At 36.6% G+C, this 14,629-nt stretch overlaps 1 protein-coding gene across 7 annotated transcripts in view; it reads right to left on the reverse strand.

The window, feature by feature from the left end:
- The window catches only part of NSD (Nuclear receptor binding SET domain protein), a 136,619-nt gene that overhangs the window by 59,355 nt on the left and 62,635 nt on the right, over positions 1-14,629 (reverse strand). For 5 of the 7 annotated variants that reach the window (XM_081734593.1, XM_081734600.1, XM_081734594.1 and 2 more), the window contains 3 exons: positions 7,584-9,148; positions 4,815-4,960; positions 901-1,023 (listed from right to left, as the gene is read on the reverse strand). In XM_081734593.1, coding sequence (XP_081590719.1) covers positions 901-1,023; positions 4,815-4,960; positions 7,584-9,148 — 1,834 coding nt within the window. The remainder of the gene's footprint in view (positions 1-900; positions 1,024-4,814; positions 4,961-7,583; positions 9,149-14,629) is intronic. The other 2 variants (XM_081734595.1, XM_081734597.1) reach the window with 2 other exon arrangements.

Consider the following 14,629-nt stretch of genomic DNA (forward strand, 5'->3'; position numbering starts at 1 on the left):
GAAATTAACCTAAGATTTAGATTGACGGAGGACCTACGTCTAGGGTTCGATTCTTAATTTATGCCCTTGTATTAAGAATAACAATAGGTAGGTTGCTGCCTTCCTATTTACCCTTCTGAGAGAAAGATGAAATCATCAGCTTTCTAACTGTGACGAACTTGGATTCTTAAAGGGAAAAAATTTACCAAGTTAGTAGGTTTTTCATTATTTGAAGTTTAATATATTTCTTCTTTCATTCTTATTAACATTATTTGTTTGCCTGTTGAAGAATATGATGTTGACATGAATTTGTCTTTTCAAATATACCTACCTTCAAACAATGAAAAACTTCTTAACTTTGTAACTTTTATTCCTCTTAAGAAGCACAGTTCATCACAGTTCAAGAAGTGAGAATTTCATTTATTTTTTTCTCTCAGAAGGGTAAACAGGAAGGCAGGAACCCACTCCTTTGTTCCAGTTTAGATGCGAACAGAAGTCTCTGATAGGTCACTCGACGCGAATACGAGTCAGCCATTACTGACACTGTTTATATCAATTCTTAGTTCCCCGGATATAAGGTAAGATTTTTTAAATCTGAATTGGAAATTAGGAGCTGAAATGAAGGATGCGTTGAGAATTAGGAAGAAGACTACCGCGCAACATGAGTTCATTACATAGAAATTCACTTTCACACTGAATTAATATATGGGACTCTGGCCTCTTACAATTAACCATTTATTCGGAAGTTATTATTAAAAATCTCTACACATATATATTGCTATTGTACTACGTAAATCATCTTTCTAGAATACCTCAGAAATTCTTCAGCACAAAGAAATAATAATAAAAATCTACGTGCTTTACAAAACCTTCCAGTACACTACTGTCGCCTAACTACCTTGCACTTTGCTTTTGTCTAACCTGATCACAAAAACAAACGCCTTTCGTGTGTTTGCAAAGCGAGTCTTCCTTCTTGCTCGAACTGGATAACGCTGTAGAATCTTGTTGACACATCTCCGACGAATTTGATGAACATACCTGCTGCTATATAACAAGCCAATTGTCTATTTTTTTAAGTCAACTATATTTATTACATTACGATATTGTAAGTTTCAAATAATATATATACATATGTAAGTTATATCCTGATCTCACCCTCTGATTACGTTGTTCTTCATATGTTTATACTTTCTCCGCATACTACTTCCAAATTTAACTTAAGTACAGAACATCAAAACTTGATAATATAGCACCATATAAATTTTGTACATTTGATTATAGTAAGTCGTCAGAAAGGCACTTATGACGATAAATCAAAATTACGCGAACTAAGAACCTCCAATACATCACCTTCATCTAATTCAAAATCAAGCCACGTGTCTTTAAATATGTACCAATTCCTATACAAAGCAGTCGAAGTTGCTTGAATAGTACAAAGATTATACGTTATTCGTTATAATTATAGGTAACTTATGAAAGCCCAAACATTTACATTGCTTGCAGCAGAGGGCAATGAGGAACATCTTATTTTCCGATATTTGGAAGAAGAATGAAGAATAATTACTTAAGTGCTGTAAGTACTCGAAGAAAAGCATACAAATGACTTTAACGAATTTGCAAATAAAAATTAATAGGATCGGTACTCGAAGGCATACTATGGCTTTCCTAAAATATGTTCCTCCAAGGAAATCACAGCTGCTGTTCTAGAAAATAGGCGTTATTTAAGCACCAAACTATCCCCAGAAATGAAATGAAATCTTATATTTTACGCCCCACGGTTATTCTGGCTAGGCTAAAGGAGACAGTGATGATGAGAAATGAAATGAAATGGTGGAATGAAAATGGAAGGAAACGGAAGAACTCCAAGTAAACCCACGCACACGTTGTTTATGCACCACAAAGTTCACTTGGCGGAAGCTGGGATCGAACCAAGAACACCAAGCACCAGAGGTGAACGCTCTACCACTGAGCCACCGCGGCTCTATCTTCAGAAATGACACACGTCTACTGTAATGTAAACTGCTTAAAGAGCAATAATCTTTTCAATAAAGTATTTCTTTCATGAAGACTTCTGTTCAAATGATAACGAGACAAGAAACCAATTTCTTATTAGACATTAGAAAGGAAAACGGCTACACCACGTCACAGTTTCGATTAAAATGGATACTATTAAAACAAATTATGGCGACAAAAAAATGGATAGGCATATCTTTTGTTTCATTCGATTTCAAACAAATTACGTAATGTTTTCAGGAAGCATAATTTTAATACAGCATTAGTGCCCTGAGTTAAAAGGTTTCTTAACCCTTAGTTGGTAACATCCAAAAAAATAATCTATAACAGTAATATCCGCCTCAGAGACGGACACACACAATTGAGACGTTTAAAGCCAAAGTGGTGTAAGTTAGTTTCCAATAAGGTTTAGTTACACCCAGATAATTCATTGAACGTAACAAAATTCATTAACTGAATAATGAAGCACGTCGTAATTCACTTGTGTATGTACCCATGAGTTCAATACAACATGTGACACCGCTGAGAATCTATTTCTAAGCATATTTCTTGTAGAATGTTATCAACACATATATGCATCTCAATAGAATATGCCTTCTGACAATTAGATATGATCTTATTAAAACAAACACACTACTGCTGGAGGATTCTTTCTTTTCCTTCGTTCACGAGTAGCTGTATCATCAAACCTAAGAGCCGCCAGCACAACTTTATATCTTTTGAGAGACATGGTTGCACGAAAAGCATGAAGTGCAGTGCAGTCAGTTGAAAAAAGTGACACCAAGTTTTCAAGCACTGACTTGAAAATCTTAGCGTGACATAATTAAAATCTATTTCTGGATTGCTGACCTGACTTGTTGGGGATAAATGATCGTGTTCAGGAACATACGAATCATCGGATCTGTAATCATAATCAGTTTCTGATCTACAGCCATCTGTAATTGTTCTATAGCCATTTGTAGTATAGCACTATTCCTTTGTGGTATACCTTTTCTACTTGACATCTTAAAATATTGATTTTCAAAACGAAGGAAAACATACAAATATTAATAGTTGTCAGAATAAAGTAACATCCGTCCCTTAAACGGACAAAATATATTATCTTTACAGTAATATCTGCTTGTGAGACGGCGTAGAATAACTTTATACACTTCGAAGTTTGCAACAATGAGCTAGACACGAGACCACCTGAACAAAACAGCATAGTCAATCCACAACTAAAGCATAGGTGAACTATCAGATGAAACCGTGAATATGGGTACCAACTCAGAACAAAAAAATATCGTGTATCTGCCTGGGAGACGGATATTACCAACTAAGGGTTAATCAATCCGTTTATTTATTTATACTTATTTTGGGGCATTACCGGCATCTATGGCCTTAAAAGCCCGTTACGGATGAGACATGACGTCCCTCGGTAAGCATACAATCCGGGGAAGAAACTGACCTGAGGCCTGCATGTTAGGTACCATCCCGGCATTTAGGTAATTTGAATGAGGAGAACCCGGCAAAAACGTCACTCAGAATAACCAGGTTGGAAAAGCTGTTACACCTTTTCGACCATGTCTCCACAGAGAATTGAACCCGAAACGTTTGAGTTCTAATATGTATATGAAATCTCATGTAAATATCAAGACATTTATATACGCATAATAAAGTGGTGCGCACATTTGAACGCTAAAAGGACATTTTCGAGATGCCCCAAACATCGAGTCTTTCAACCACGCCAAAGTTTTGAAGCTAATATCACTGGAGTGCATTTCATTAAAAAATCATGATTCACAGGAAAACCGGTACACGAGACATTTTTCATTTGAGCAATAGGACTCTGGACAGAAGTTGGGAGTAATAAAAGTGACAAAACCAATGAAGAACCAAAGACTGATTGATGTTTTTACTTGTAAGTGGAAGCATTTCATTTCCATACACCCTATCTCTACAATACCTAAGTCTTGATAATACATTCAGCAAAAATTCCACATTTAGGATTAGTATTTTGATGTTTGGGCTTTCAGCATCTATGGTCATGTTAGTCCTTCACGTAAGAAGGATGACATTTCTTGGCGATCACACTGCCTGTGGAATCGTAGATGAAGGAAAGAAGCGACCTGGGGCCATTATGTTATGTGCTATTCGTGCATTTGCCTGGTAGAAACGAGGGAAACATCAGTCAGGATAGTTGACCTGAAAAAGCTTTTACACTTTTTCGACCGTGTCCCCACTTGGAATCGAACCCGGGACTGCTCGCACCAAAAGTGAGTGTTAGCAACTATGCTACGCGGAACACACAATTCGATATGAACTATCGTTTTTTTATACAATCTACAAGAATTCGAGAGGCAAAAGTGATTACCTTTGAGATTACTGACAAAGAACTACGGTTAAAAATACACACGCGATTTCTCTTCTGATCGAACTTTTCAAACTACATGAAGTTCGTTCTTCTTAGACACTCTTACCCTCTACGCACCAAATTTAATATTACTTTTCTTGGTCAAACTTCTCCGTCCCAGACGATATTTCCTCAAAATCTTTTAAAATATAACTAAAAACTTTCCATTATTTCATTGTTCCAACAAGTATAACCAACTTACGAAGTAATAACGCATACCATATGCTTTTTAGTTTCAAAGGTTTACTCGAAGTATGCAAAGGATTTTAAAACCAACTGCCAGACTATGTTCATTTGTTACCACTGAGCTGTTCGCTGATCGATTGTACGATATAAGGCTTTTAGTTTTCGTTCCTGTCCTACAAACATTTTATATTAATCAAATTGATACAATTAATACATCATTTTCTATTAAATAATGTGGGCTTACCTCTTTATACGCATTTGCACACTGTTCTTCGAAGTGCTTCTGTCCGTTGTACGAAATGATCGAACTTGAACTGATCCACGCTCTCCTCGCATTATCTCCGAAAAACTGAACGTGGTACTTCCGACCTGCAGCACCTCTTCCAAAGACTAAAAGACAGCAATTCATTTAACAAATCTAACACAAAATCAGTATTATGAATATTTATCTGTTCTTTTAAACGACTGTTACTATATTACATATTCGACACATTAATATTACGATATTTACGTAAATTAATGAAGGCTTAACTTAGACACATGTAGTGTCAATAATCCTAAATTGAACTCTGTAATACGTTTCTAAATAAATTAAATTTTACATAAACATGGTTAATTAATTAAAGTTGACGTAAGACTGACCTTATTTATTTTTCACACAAAATTATGGTTATCGAAAACGTTCCAAGTCGTTTGTGCTTCCCAATCAAGTGTGGAATTATAATTTTCATACTCCACATTTCAATTACCTAGCTGTACAGTATGCGGCAAAACAAACTACTGTAATCACATCGTTGACATTTATTTATTTATTTCACAAGGTAATGAAACATAAGAAATGTTGTCAAATGGATCTCAACTAAATATTACTGAACATATATTGTAAATGTAAGAGGAATCGTGCCTGTACATCATGTGTTCAAAATGTTGACCATTACGTCCACAAATTCTTCATAGCGTTCTGTAGATCGATGAACATGTTAGTGAACACGGATTGCTGGAACAACGAAACAAATGACCGAATCTTCTCTCTCAACTCCGGTATAATGATAGAGAGTTATCTGTTCGGAAAATAGCTTCCTTCAGCATCTGGAGCTGTGAGGTCAGGGGAGTGAGAATATGAAAAATCCGTTCCACGGGAAATCAAACTAACTCCAACCTCTCGTGGGCAGAAGAGCAAGTGACTCACTTGCAGTACGGCAATAGCTCCGTCTTGTTGCGTCCATTGTTGTAACGACAGATTTTTGGTGCGGCAAAAACCGCGCAAATCATGCAAGCATGGGTCAGTCAGTAATCAACTGTCGAATGATTAGTAATCAAAGTACACATAGCTTTCATCATTAAGCCATATGTTGTTGATGAAATCTTCATCTACATATGTCATAGCTAACACTCCAGAGCGATACAGCAGGGCGCACTCATCTTCTACGTCCCACGTCGTATGAGCAAAAGTAGTTCTTGACAATGAACACCTTCTCCTCTGGTATGGAACATTATCTTCGCGCCAACTGCACACTACGCTAGTCCACACACAACTGAGCACACATTTGACTCTCACGGCTCATACGACATTGCACTTGCGCGCAATCCGTACGCGAATTTCAGTACTCTTTGTTTTGGCGCATACTATAGTTGCATTATGTGTAAGTTTCTATATACTCATTCATATAATAATACAATATACAGTAAGAAAGTTCTAAATCAAAAGGATAAAGCAACATTCAAGAGCCAAATGTCTTCCTTTAACACACGAAAATCTCAAATAAAAATCTGACCGAAGTAAATACTGATTACTAGTAATCTGCATTACAGTTTCGGCAAAATATCAATAGTAAGTACTTGCTTTAATCACATTTTATTTTTATTTAAATTAAACGCAGTTTTAAAGCTAGAAGAAGCGGCCTGTAGATGAAAATCGTGATAGTAACATAACACATTTATTTTACTGTAGCGTTTCTGATGTCCAGAATTTTCTCCTAATACCATTACTATTTCCTTGATATTGTACCTGATATTAAGTGTATACGGTTTGCAGATGATATCGCGTTTGTTGCAGAATCTGAAGAGAAAATCAATAAGATGTTAGAAAACGTGCGGAAGGACTGTGAAGAGTATGGGATGAAAATAAATTTTAGAAAGACAAAAGCCATGGCGACTCGAACGAAGTGGTCTGTTTCAAAATACAGAAGTAGGAGAGAATAGAACAGGTGATTAGTTTTCGATACCTGGGTAGTATTATTAGTAATGATATCAAATTGAACGTGAAATAAAAACAAGATAGCAATGGCGAAAGAAACCTTTAGGAGGAAGAAAACAGTATTTTGTGGGACGTTGAATAAAGAGTTGAGAAAAAGACTCATAAAATGCTTCGTGTAGAATATTGTACTGTATGGGTCAGAAACATGGACATTACGCAAAAATGAAAAAAAAAAAAAAAAACTGACAGATGTGTTCGAAATGTGGGTGTGGAGAAGAATGGAGAATTAGCTGGGTTGAGCAGAAAACGAATGACAGGGTGTTAGAAATGGCGGTGGAGACGAGAACAATTTTAGATATTATTAAGAAGAGGAAGAGAAAGTGGTTGGGACATTTTCTAAGAACTGTATCATGAGGGACGTTTTAGAGGGTAAGGTGGCAGGGAAGAGATGGGGGGAGGGACGAAGGAGACTACAATTAATGAACGATATCAAAACAGAGAAATCGTACGTGAAAACGAAGAGGTTAGCGGAAGACCGTGGAGAATGGAAGCTTCTCAGTTGCAGCAAGTGACCAGCAATAATGGCAGAATACCTATGATGATGATGATATCGTACCTTCTTGATTAAGTAACCGTGGTCAGTCTCAACTACTCTAACTTACTCTCTATGCTCTCTTTCCTGATTTTACTCTCTATTTCTACAAGTTTTTTTTTTTTTCCTTCAAAAAATTTCAGCGTTAAATGTGAGGACTAAAAGTACATTCATTATTATATAAAAAAAAAAAAAAAAAAAAAAAAAAAAAAAAAACAACTCACCATATGACTTCGTAAAGACCCCTTCTATGGGATCGTAAGAAATTATGCATGGCCAATATGGGTATCGTCCTACTTGACCCCATACTAGGTCCCCTACTAACCACTCGCAAGGTTTCTCTTTCATTGGCGTCTGAACAGTCTTCTGGGTATCAGTGCCAATGGAACTTCTAGAGCCTGGAGCAGAAATCTTCTTCGATGTAGCTGGAGTGCTGGGAGCCGATGCAATTGATTTTCTTGCTTTGGTTACTTTTGTTGAATCAACTTTCGTACTCGGTGCATAAGAAGCTGATCTCGTCGATTTGGTAACTAATTCACCTCCTACTTCATTTAGTGAGTTCTCGTTCGTTTTGATTTCTTTCGTGCCTTCTTGATTCACATTACGCAAAACCGGTTCTTCAGACGACTTCATTTTCGCGTCACTCGATACACTTTTCACATTCTGACCAACACACTGATCACCTTCTGTCTCAACATACTTATCATGGGTAGCTTCTTCCACACATTCACTACCTTTTTCCAAACCTTTTGATTCTGGAGACCCATTGCATTCTATTAATTTAAATCTCCCTTTGGTCCTGTATTTTCTAAGAGCGCTCACCGTGGAATCTTTTGCTTTGTTTTCGTCCGTGCTATCTGCTAGGTCAACAATAGGGGTCTCGGCTCTTGGTTTTTCATCGCACACGATAACATCAATTATATTTGACGATGACACTTTGGAGTCGCTGCTATCTTCTGCCGCATTATTCGAAACCAAATCCAATTCACAAGGATCATCAATCTTGTCCACGGTCGTTGAAGAGACTAAAATTTCACTGCTATTTGTTTCCGATATCGAATCCATACAAGGATCGTTTGTTTCACTCGCGGCTATAGAGGGAGACGTTTCATTAGAAACCGGGTTAATAGTCGCGCCATTTTCACGCACGTTGCAACGAGAAGAATCGTCCTCTGTGATTAAATCTCGATCGCCGTTTGTAGAACTCGTCACAAGTTCTGGACCGTCCAGCAGCTCTGCGTCTTTATTTACGAGACTCAAATCTATATCGCTATCTTCAATCTCTCCATTCACAGGCAACATTTCTGGCGGAGAAAGTCTCGGACTACCGTTACAACTACTGCTGTTACTCTTCTGAGGGCTTCCTTGAGGAGATTGTCTCAAGATAGCAATTTTTTTGTCTGTTAGTAAAAAATCGTTTGCTATTTTTGGTTTGTGAGCCCGGCCGTATCGACTTTTTAACACCACGATCTCGTCAGGGGATTCGGGCAACAAAGTATGACATTTCTGTACCACACTTGATATTGGTTCCTTCTTAATTTTTATGTCTTTCGGTAACGAATTTTCACATGTCCCGTTGGTGCTTTCTGAATCAAGATCATTCGCAAGTTCTTTCAAAGGATCACTCTTTCTGTGCCGTAACTTCTGAGGAGCGGAAAATATTTCTTTGTATTCAGTGTCCGTTGATTCTTTCTCTGTTTTAACCACGACTGCAGTTTCATTCTGATCATTTGGCACCATACTCACGTCATTCGACGTGGGGCTCGATGCATCAATCTTTGTTCCATTCCTGAAAAGTAGAAACAAATTATTAGTATCTGAAATAACAAAAACACTACAGAAAAAGTATCAAAACATTTCAGTAATATGAGAAAAAAGTAGAAGCAATTTATATTAAACACAGACTTGACTTAACTAGCCAATGATCAATTCTGATGACAGGTGTATATGTAACGCTGAAATCATATAGTTACAAAATTCATAAATTGCCTGTTTTGATATTTGTTAAGGAAGCCCCATTTTGTACTTCTCTTCGTCATAAGTAAAAAGTGTGGTGGGCACTCAAAAAAAAAAAAAAATCGCTTTTAGAAAAAAACGAAGCAAACCTCCATAAATAAAAAAAAAAGTTTTACTATTTTCTATCAAAACCCGGCTCCGATTTACTATTAAAGCCAGTTTCGAGTTTAAAACCAGTCTACTTTTCTATCAAAAGCCGATTCCGCTTTTAAAACTGGTCCAGTTTTCTGTTAAAATCAGTTTCCAGTGAAAAATTAAACAGTTTTACAGAAAATCGAATATGACTCTTTCCATAAAAATCGTTTTGACCATTCCTGGTACAAAGATGTTGAATCGGAGTTGTTACGTTTGTGTTTTATTATTATTATACAATCCCTCAAGACTTCAAAAGCAATGACAGGAAGTTCTCTTCTTCAAAACCACATGTAATCAGCACAGTTGAATTAATTCAACAGAAATTAGTCTATCTCACCTTAGACAATGCATTCCTGTGAGAAGAAAAACCCTTGATTTAAAACCACATTTTAATATCCACTGAATCTGCAAAATATCAAGCGTGTACTACACTAGGCTCTCCTTCTACCTAACTATACTGGTACGATCAAGTTATTAATTTACTAACAAATTCCAGATCTACAAAAGCCTATCTATTCTACAATCTTTAATAATTTGACAACTATAATACCAATATTAATAAACAAAAGTTATGTAAGTAATATATAAATTATAACAGCGAAAGAGGTATCTTGGCAAAAATATTTTTGGATCAAAGTGCCACACTGCAGTTTCAGAATAATGTCGATACGTATGGGAAGTAGCTGAAAAGGTTTGTTAAGAGATTGATATAAAGCGTTGAACGATTGATAGTTTAGGACAGAGGTTTCCAACTGGTATGTCGCACATCCCATAAAGGTGTTCCGGAAGTTTAGAATGTAACCAGTTGAGAATGCTCCAAGAGCAATGCCAGAACGAATTTAAAAATAATTTTTTTTTTTCAATACCAACACCATTTATTGATTCAATAATTATTGCGTCTCATTAGTTATTGATTTAATTATTGAATCAGTAACTCATGACGCAATAATTATAGTCAATAACTCAAGACGCATAATTATTGAATCAATAACTGGTACTAAACAGAGTGTCAAGTTAGCAAAGAGGATAAGATAGGATGACTTCGCTAGGAAGTCGCGCAGAGTGACGACAAGGATTTACCAGGAGTTAAGCTCGGAGCTCTGGGTCCTAAGATATTGCGGACTCCTCCTAGATAGTACGACCTTGAGGGATCCAAAAGCAAGGAGAATGTCCAATTTGGACAGTCGTGCCTACGCAATTGCGTACTCCCACCATATGCACGACATCCAAAAGTGGCCCCGGTGCCGATAGAGCCCAAAACAGCAGTTTATAAAGGGTTCGTAAAGATCTTCACTCGAAAGAAATCTAGGTGACCGGTGCAAAGCTTAACAGGCGCAAAAGTTGCACCAGACTTTTTAAGGTTAAAAGGTTGGGCAGGAGTGGTAACAAAAAACTGAGAAGGAACAAAATAGTTATTACCATCCTGAAAAGAAAGCTGATTGGTCTGCGCACCGCACAAGGGCCAAAGTTAAGTTTAGAAAAGTTCATCTTGATGCAACCAAAGACGTTGGGAATATCTGGGGAACGGTCGCCAGTTTGCTAGTGGCCACTGGTTACTATTTGGTACCAAAATGTTCACCATCCTCTTAGGTAGGTATTGATCAACACCAATACGATCTCTCTATGACTTATTTTTCCCGAGATATGGCTCCTTAAATCTCCCGACATCGAAACTTTTTTTGGACCAATATCTCGGGAACGATAAGAGTGACGCGAAAAATTACATAACTTCTTTCAGATAACTGTTGATGCTGTGTCGAATGGAGGGCTCAAAATTGAAGAAAAAATGCAAATAAAAACAAACAAACAAAAAAACAAACACACACACACAAAGAATTCAGTAACGAACTTCCGCAACTGAAGTTCGTTGAAAATCATGAAGCGTTTAATTAGTTCAAATCAATTGAAAAACGCCTCTAGTAGCACCAACTATGGTTAGTACTACATAAAATCACTATTTTTACATTAACTTATACAGTTACACTATTGAAATGTGTATTATTATTAATAAAAATGAAACAAGTATGTCATGTATTATTAATAAAAATCAAACAAATGTGTCGCAATGTCGTAAGCCTTCAGTAAAACCTCGTCAGTCAAGATAAGTTGGAAGCCACTGGTTTAGGTCGACCTATAGTAGAAGTCTCGAACGAATTACGAGATGGAGTTATGGATGGAGTAGGTTTCAGGTCTCTATACGTTGGAACAAATGTTTCTAAGATTAACGGTTCAGCAATCAGGTGGCCAAATATTCAATATTTGTAGACCTTCGTGCTTTCTTATGACGAGAATGTGAAATAATATCAAGCGCACTACTGCAAGAAAATTTAAAACAATGAATTCACCTTCGAGAACCTTGTAGGAGCATCGTTCAGATAGGCAAACTTTTAATCCTTGAAGAATTTGCGGTTTTGTAAGAATTAACTGAGAAGTGTCGAATTTTCCGTTAATCTATACGGGAATCCCAAACTACAGACAGATAGTATAACGATAGAATGTATATGAGTTCAGAGAATATTAGCCTGATGCCCTTTGGGCTGTTTATTTTGTAATGGACGAACCATTATGCTGTATGAAGTATGGAAAGTGTTAAGGAAAACGTTCCATTGTTATACTTCTCGGGGTTTACTTTTAGGATTCATGTAGTACATTACAATGAAGTAGTATCAATATTCTTCTGAAGTAGCTCAGAATCAGTCACAAGAAGTCTAAGAGAATTACATGAAGATACGCTAGACAACTGACCATTTCGTTAGCACTAGGGAAGTTGGGTTCTGGAACGCAAATGCTGAACTAATTTGATGACTAAGCCAAAATCAAATGGAGGTTTTGAGATTGAAAATAAATAAATCATGGAAAATAACAGAGTGGATAGGTGACCGAATGGACCGCTACTCGAACCCGGGATCTCCGGCATACTGTGCCGATGCGTTAACCACTAAACTACCCAGTCCACTTTCCAGAACTGCCACACTCTCTAACTCCTATAATCGGTGTTCTCCACTCAGACCACATGGCTTGTACCACTGCCTAGCTGTTGTGATTGGACAATTCAATGACCATATACTGAGAACACCTTTTGACGGTTGCGACTTCATATATTAATGAAATGCTGTGGTATAAGCCATGTGGTCTGAGTGGAGAGCACCGACTACAGGAGTGAAAGAGTGTTTGGCTGTTCTGGGAAGCGGACTGGGTGGTATAGTGGTTAACGCATAGGCACGGCATGTCAGAGATCCTGGGTTCGAGTCCCAGTCAAGTCAATCACCTTTTTACTCTTTGTATATTTGCACCTACAGAGGATTTAGAGGTAAAAATAAGTTTAAATCTGTTGTTTTCTCCTTCCATTAATATATAAAATCATGGAAAAGTGAAAACAACTGCTTAAAAAAACAGCCTGCGTTCTCGAAACACGCTACCTCATATTCTTTTCTTTGGTCTGAATATGTTATAGATATACCACATTAACTTGACAAGCGCTGCTATCGGCCGAAGGAATTTTACTCCCTTTCGCTAAGGATCTCCCGCTTAGCAACAGCTGAACCCTTATTGGCTCAATGCGTAGGTGTGAGCTTTAGTTCCAATTTTTGCCACGGCTCAAGACATTTAGGCAACATTTTACCTCTACAGAGCAACGAACTGCTTCTAGTGGGTCCTAAACCATTACGTGCGTTAGTTTGATCACCAAACGTTTCGACTCGTAGTTTGGTGATTTACCCTAAAAGTCAATTTTTAATCAAATACGTTTACTTCAATTAAAAGTACGGGAAAAGAAACTCATGAAACAAACAATTTTACGAGAAAAAAAAAAAAAAAGCCGATGATACAATGGAGAAATTTTCATGTACGAATTCGTGAGGGCAGTTGTCTTAAAATTTCACACTCACAAATTAAGGAACAGTTACAATAATTTATTAAAATAATGTATTTGGAACTTCTAAAATAAAATTTGAAAATAACGATTTAGTTTATCTTCACGCCGCTGTTTCTTTGATGATGCCAATAGATGAATACTGAAACGAAAAACTCAAACAAAACAGTACCACGTGTTAACAGGGATCCACTTTACCAATTCGACGGTGGATTTTAGGTAGCATTAATCACCAATAAATGGGCAGCTCCATCTTACTAATACATTTTATACGAACCGATAATATTCATAACAATTCAGTCGAACAGATTTATTTCGAAACTATAGATCAAAAACAAATTAAGTAACTAGCAGAAAAATATGTGCAATTCGTTTCATAATCGGGTCCATAGTTGCACAGATTATTTTTTGATTATTGATCCGTTTGTTTATCGGCAAAGTTTCGAAATCCATTTCTTGAATTTGCAAGAAATGTTATGTCTAATGTTGCAGGGGAAACAAGAAACTATATATTGGTGTTAATCTAGGCTTTACACTCATGTTAAATATAACTCGAGTGTTTGGGAGGTGATTCTACCTACAATAACAAGTCATAAGGGCTACACGAAAGAAAATCGAACTTGGCTTCGTTTATGAGTTATTGCATGCGGACTTCCACGCCACAAAGCACAAAATCTACTGGTTTCATTGAAAAGTTTAACTTGTGGAAGAATATATATTATATATATATATATATATATATATATATATATATATATATATATATATATATATATATATATATATATATATATATATATCACCGCGCTATTTATATATTTAAAAAGAAGTCTAGGAAAGAGGAATATCGTATACACGGAATATTTTCAGCAGCTATTCCGCACTGCACACAATACGTCGATTAGAATTAAAATTGTACGAATATAGAACAAGTAACCAAAATAAGTGCAACAACTGCACTTTTATGTTGTATTTTGTGTACTGTGTCTACAGAAGGAGGCTATACATTAATATTAATTACTCCAGGGTATGTTTCACCGAAAGAAATACTGGTAAACGTGCCCTTCAACTGATAACAGTTTCACAATTCTTAAATGATGTCCCGGTCTTCCTAGTTTATTTTGCCGTATCATTATATTGGCGGTATAATACAAAATTCTCGTGGGGGAAAACGACACATTGCGGAAACCTTTGTTTTATGGTATTGTAATAATAGGGCACACTATAGTGTGAAAATACGGTAATCTC

This window comes from Thermobia domestica, chromosome 12 (assembly GCF_964235325.1).
Source record: "Thermobia domestica chromosome 12, izTheDome1.hap1.1, whole genome shotgun sequence".
In the NCBI taxonomy this organism is placed as follows: domain Eukaryota; kingdom Metazoa; phylum Arthropoda; class Insecta; order Zygentoma; family Lepismatidae; genus Thermobia; species Thermobia domestica.